The 6,945-nt window shown below is 32.0% G+C and overlaps 1 protein-coding gene across 1 annotated transcript; it reads right to left on the bottom strand.

The window, feature by feature from the left end:
• Positions 1-3,864: 3,864 nt before the first annotated feature.
• On the bottom strand, positions 3,865-6,537 carry LOC147808085 (uncharacterized). Its single transcript, XM_087166861.1, has one exon. It carries the CDS (start codon positions 6,535-6,537, stop codon positions 3,865-3,867), a length of 2,673 nt encoding a protein of 890 aa, XP_087022987.1.
• Between the last annotated feature and the right edge of the window lie 408 nt (positions 6,538-6,945).

Here is a 6,945-nt window from a genome sequence, read left to right as displayed (position 1 = left end):
ATAAAAAAGAAATTAAGTGTTGGTGACAAACAATGGAACTTAATAAAATAAATTTTACAATATTTTAAAATGAACCATGAAATTCTGTTTAATTAGTTTATCTGGTTGTTTAATCTATCGCAAACGATAGGAATACTAGACTTTTTTTTATTTATTTCTTTATAACTGTCGATGGACAGCCGACCTAATTTTTGGGGGGTTTACGACTACTAATATTCAGCTGCGAAGCCTTGTAATTTTGAACTCAATTCAGATAACTTTTTGTCTAACTAAAACTGGCAAAGCAATGAGCTCCACGAAATAAAAAATGTTTTTCGAATTCATTACAGAATTTTTAATGCAATATTCTAATATTTTTAAATAGTTGAGCTAGTTTTAATAGTTTTATTCAGTAGTTGATCTTTATACTTTTAAGAAATATTTATTTTATTTTAAAACAAAGCACAATTTAGTTTTTTATTAATAAATTTTCACATAAATGTTCGGTAAAATGCTTATTCGTGGTAAGCAATACTTTTCATCAAATTTGATATTAGAATCAGAAAACAAAGTTTAATTTAAAACATAAATTATAGGAATTAAACAATATTGAAGTATGCTTTATACACTAAAAGTAAATGTTTAAACTTATTTTATACTTTTCTAAATATTAAAAGAAATTCATATTAATTTTACATTAAATATTTTTTAAAAATATATGCATAGTTCTACTATTCTTTAATGTACTGTACAAAGAACTAAGGTGCTGTATTATGTAACTACATTTCGGTGCGTTTATTGCCTTGCTAGTTGGACCACTTAAAAGAAAAAAATGCTTGAGATAATGCATTTATAAGAAAAAAAATGATATTGTTATTTATTCATATACATATTGCCTATTTCCATCAAATTATTGCGTAAAATGCAGACACTTTGAGCGAATCTATTTTACCATCATCCGTAAAATCCATTTTACCGTAAAATCCCTTTTTTCCAAAGAATATTATACCGTAATTTTTACAGTAATATTTATTTAATTTCATTGCTCAGTTATTTTACGTTAATTGTTACTGCAAAAATCACGGTATATAAGATTTTTAGTTTCAAACTATATTCCGATAAAAGTGGATATTACGGTAAATTGATCCGTAATTTTTTTCAATGTAGTAAATATTTTGCAAACGAAGAAAACTCGCCGATTAATTAAAACAAATTCGAATTGCATCACAATTTTTAAAACACTCTACTTTATTAGCAATAGCTTGAATTATTAGTAAGAGATCTAAAAAATAATTTTAAAATTCTGTTAATAATGAGAACGAAACTTCTTTTTTCGCCTTTAAACAAGCTATCTCTGATTACTGAGAATTAATGACGGAATCCATTAGGGTATCCATTAATTTAATCAAGTATTTGTAATTGACAAAGTCACTCTCCTTAATAGACTTCAAACATTATTCCTTGCGAAAAATAGAAATAATGCTTTTATTTCAGTTAATGAAGAGCTTGTTTTGTGTCAGTAATTTACCATAGATATTAATTTTTGCAAATATAATTGCTGATGACGACGCACATATCATGTTTATAAATAAACTTAATTAAGAATATTTTACTATTTGAAATTATTAGAGTAATTTTAATTGCTGGGATGCATTTAATAAAGCTTATTTTGTCCATTGTTTTTAAAAATGTTATGTCGTAGGATTTGTGCAATTGTTGTATGATTATTTAATTGAATACATAAATTTTTCTTGTGTCATTTGATTCTAATAGGTTTTCGCTTCGTAGTTTTTATTAACACTAGAAATACAGCACTGTCTTCGGCCCTTGTTTTATTTTATTGCTGAGTAATTCAAAAAATAACTTAATGAATTTTTTTTTAAAAATTAGACTTGAATTTCTGATTTTTTTAATAGTTTAATCCAATTTAAGTTCCTATTTAATCATTCATGTGCTTAACTTTATGGGAACGTGTATATATGGAACCTTATACCGAGAATTACAGAGCAGATGGCCCTTAAGTTATTTTGGTAGACATACTCCATAACCCCAGGTAGGTTTGAGTAAAAGATACCCATTATGTAGATATATATTTATGTATGATACCCTTTTAAAATGTGGTACAAAGTACCATATTTTGATATGGGAATGCAAAGCTGACCCATAGGCGGACACAAATGATCTGGGAAATGCTAGGCTGACCTCTTCAGACTTTCGAAGTATACAGTTATATTCAGTCTTTTAAAGATTCATCATAACAAATCAAAAACTAAATATTTATAGAGACTTTCTTTAAAAAATATGCCCAGAAAAAAAGTATCTTTCCGTCTTATAAAAAACTGTCTTTCTTTCATCAAATTATTAAAAAAGACAATGAGAGTATAAAAAATGAAAGTTGGAAGAATGCATGGAAAGAATATTTAAACAACACTCTGGGATGTGGAAAGGATAAGAAAGATGAGAAAAAAATGGAACGCAAGTTAGAAATGTAATAAGTTAACCCTTTATATGGCAATTTATTTTCTAGTAGACATTAAGTTAAAATATTTTTCGGCCTAAGATTGATTTATAAAAATAAATTCATTCAGCTGTTTATTTAAAATTAATTTGATTTTTCAAACCATTTTGTTTTTGGTGAGAAAGAGAGTAGGATTTCAAAATAATTTCTCCATCTGTGCAAAAGTGGTCATAAACTTGAGCTTTAAATGGCCACATTTTTGAATGCTGTCCATACAGTAAGCTTTAATACAAATAAACTCGAATAGAAATAAACAAATGGCGAAAGACGTTACACACAATCGAAAGTAAATTCACTCTGTTGGCCTCTCTTCTTAACCCCACACTAACCTTTACTGTTATATAAACAGAGCACTTTATTTTTTATTGTATTTTGACAAGTTATCAACAGATGACAGCATAGATCATAAATGAGAAATAGCTTCCCTTTGACTTTTAAAAACTAATGAAACTAATGGGAATTACACTTGTCTCTGTTTTATGAAGGGTGTTTCCAAGCAATAGATAAAAATTGAGAAATGGATTTTTTCATTGTCAATAATGTTTCTCTCATAATTACCTTACTCTACGGTAATGTCATTAATAGTAAAAAAACATAAATCTGGCTATAAAAACCAGACTTACGTTTTAGATTATGTAACCATAGGATTATGTAACCATACGGTATTTAAGCCGTTCATTTAGTAGTTTTTTCTTTCATATGGTAACGATTTACCGCAAATTCTCCTTTTCAAAATTAAAGTTTTTATTACCATACATTTAGCAAAAAAAAAAAAAAAAAAAAAAATTAAGCGTGGAGTCCCTCCCCGCGGAAGAAGTTAAACTTCGCAACCTGCGACGTTAATTGTAGAAGAATCAGCAGTCGTAGAAGGATCACTAGTTCTATTCAACGACTCTTTTTCCTGCTCCGCTCGCTTCCGTGCTCTGTAATCACGGTAATATTGTGCATTTTTCCCACGTGGAACTCTTGAACCAGTGGAAGTGGTTGTGGTTGCCTCGTCGTCTCGCCCTGGAAAATGTATTTGTATTAATAATGTATGTGAATGCGTCATAATGTAATTTCAGAAGTGGAAACCTAACAATCAATTGATATTCACAAGAGACATATCTTGACATAACCTTAAATCCGTCGCATTATCCGTTGTTTTCACTCATTTTTAACAATTGTTATCCACTAAATTTGAAAATAAAAAATACTACCTTATTAAATTATATGTGTATCAAAACAAACTAAAAAAATATTTATAGAAAAACAATACTTTTATGAATTTTATTATTTTTATGCTAGTGAGAACCAAAACAATATGGAAAAGAATGAGGGAAAACTGAATCCTACCACGTGATTTCCCGGCCAATAAAAATATAGCGTTAAACGTTTAACGCAACTCTTCCATTTCCTTGTGTGGCTTCATCTAGTTTGTTTTCTAAGTGGTATCGTATGGTTGACGCAAGCAAAAAGGGACTACAAGAAACACCGAAGACAACTCTTCGATGACGGTAATGTTTGAGCTCACCTTGTTCGTCGTGCCATAGAAAACGTAGAAAATCTCTATCTGGCTTATGGAGACCTATTTGCAAAAAAGCTTTGCGTATATCTGCTGTTATGCCGAACTTATGGAGGCGAAATCTTGTCATTATGGAAGGAATTAATTCGATCAAATTTAGGCCCTTTTCAACACAGTCATTAAGACTGGGATGTCCCTTTTGTTTAGACGAAGCATTAAACACCGGCCTAATCTTTGTTGTACTGTTCTCCTTCACTACGTGACGATGTGGCATATAGTGACAAGTCAATTTCAGTTCTTCTACAGGAACTTCTTCGATGATGCCTTCTCGTTCCCATTCTTTGAAAACATTTCCATATTCCTCAAACAAATTTTCTGCTTTAAGCTTCCGAGTTGTTACTTGCAACCCTTTTAGTGCTAAATTAAAATTGTCGGGCAAAGGCAAATGTACGTCAAGCCAAGGTAGACTAACAAGGAAACGTTGATCTTCAACTTTAACAGTCTTTAAGAAATGATCTACCGAAGCGTTATAAAGTTCTTTTTTAGTCTCCTGTTCTGATGGATCCTGTATCCCTATGGTATCCAATGTCCACATATCTGATATATCCATTTCTTTCACTAAAAGAGAAGTTACCAACATAGAATTGCATAAAGATGTATCGCTTTCAGGCACTTTTCCCGACAAAGTCCAACCAAGTAAAGTTTCTATGGCGACAAGTCCACAAGTTAATACTTTACGCTGACCTGTCATAAGCTTCCCTATCACGTCAGCTCCAAGAAGTACTTGTACAGGTTGCAATTCATTACCAATATCTGATAAAGTTATCTTCATTTCCTGAAGCTCCTTGATCCACGGACCTGAAGTTACAGGTGTAATGTTATCACGTATAGAAGACTGATCCAAAGCTTCCATGTTACAAGTTATGCTGCTTTTAGGATTTCTTAATCGAATTCTATAACATGTGTGTTCATACTTATCAGAGTTAATACCACCAAATAAAGAATGTATAAGTGTTTCTTTTCTTACCGGAGTATATCCCATTTGTTCCACGAGACTTTTCAAAATACACGTTTTTTGGGATCCGGAATCTAATACAGCTCTCACTAGAATTTCCTTGTTATCTGAAACCAGTTTGATTTTTAATGTCTGAAGAAACACTTTGGGACCATAAGTAATGTTAGACATGTTAATCTCAGAACTTTCACATTTCTCACCACTTTCTCCTGATTCTTTACCTCGGGTATCTAGCTTCTCACACATAAGTGGCACATGTCTTTTACCGCATACAATATATTTGATAAACATTTTGCACTTACGTACTGGATGACCAGGATTCAAACACGCAAAACAACACTGGTTTTTTCTTACTATATCTTGTCTCTCGGCTAAACTCATCCTTTGAGCGGTGAAACAGTCTGAGCTGGAGTGCTTTCCAGAACAAAAAACACATAATTTCTTTACCTCTTTTGAAGCCACAGTAAGTAAATTGGCAGCTGTAGGCACTCTACCTGAAATCAAAGGCTTTCCTTTTTTCTTAAAAGTTTGGCGATTTTCACTTGAACCCAAACCAAACCCAGCCATGGCTAAATTTATTCTTTCCTCTCCTTCAGTTTCGGTTTTCAGGAAATTCATCAAATTGTTCAGTCGTTCTTTAGCATCAGTTGAAGCTGCGTAAGAAGGACTTCTGTTCCATGCTTTCAGGAACTCTTCTTGAAAACAAGATTCAACCATTGGATAAAGTATTGAAGCACATTTATCAGTTGTTACTCCTAGTGTCTCTAATGCTCTAAGGTACGATTCAAGCTTATCATAGAGAGAAGTCATTAAAATTTTTTCATTTTTCTGAACCGAAATTATTAATCTTAATAGTTCGCGAACATAAACTTCTACCAAAAGTTCATCTCTTCCAAACCGAGCTTTCAGACTATCAATTACCTTGGCGTAGTTAGCTCCGGTTGGAGGAAAGCTCTCTACAACTTCTCGCGCTCTAGATCCGCTTACAGTAGCTTGAATAAGGTACTGAAATTTATTTTCGGGAGCAATATCTACATCTTGATGAATCTGTTGGAATTGGCTCCAAAAAGGTAACCATTCCTTGATATCCCCACTGAATTGTCGAAACTCTAATTTGGGTAAATTAAATTTCCTCCTAGCACTAGTAATCATAGAATTTTCGGACTCACCTGCTATTGCCACTGGCGAGTTTACTTGAATTCGCGCCAACTCCAGTTCATATAATCTTATTCTTTCCCGTTCTTCATATTGCTTTTGCTTTTCATCACATTCTAACTGTTTTTGCTTTTCTTCATATTCTAATCGTTTTTGATCCGCCTCTGCCAATTCTTTATGCTTCCGGTCACTAACAGTTGTTACCAAAATATCTTCAACAAACTGTGGATCTTCGGAATACTGCTTACTTTTCAAAATTGCTTCTTTCAGTTCCGATATTGTGACCTTTTGTGGTAATGTTGCGCCAATTTCTTCAGCGACGAACAACAAATCTTCTTTTTTAAATCCTTTTGCTGCTTGAAACATTGTTTCGAATCGGAAAAAATGTCCTGTCGCGGACGCCAGAAAATGTAAATTGCAGCAAATAAATAAATTTCACGGACGCCTTTTTAATGTTATTCAAATGAACTACTAGTTCTACAGATGAATAAACAGATACAAATTAAAACTTAATAAACATTTATTAATTCTAAAGCAATCTCAATTTAGTGATATTTTCAAAACCTAACTAATTCGAACACTAAATAATCAACACAAAACATTTCAAGAAGGTTGCCAACATAAAAACCAAAGTTAAAGAATAAAAATTAAATGAAAGCAGCAGCAGTCAGAGTCACGTGACACCAACTATAAAAACATATTACAATCTCTAACAGCAACCTTGCTGGAAGTCGCATGAGAAGTATAACTTTAAAATACAAAACTGAAAAGTAA

The sequence above is a fragment of the Parasteatoda tepidariorum genome, chromosome 6 (genome assembly GCF_982258835.1).
Source record: "Parasteatoda tepidariorum strain Cologne lab strain chromosome 6, Ptep-v5.0, whole genome shotgun sequence".
Lineage (NCBI taxonomy): Eukaryota > Metazoa > Arthropoda > Arachnida > Araneae > Theridiidae > Parasteatoda > Parasteatoda tepidariorum.
The sequence above is the reverse complement of the archived record's forward strand: the minus strand, read 5'-3'. Positions and strand labels throughout refer to the sequence as shown.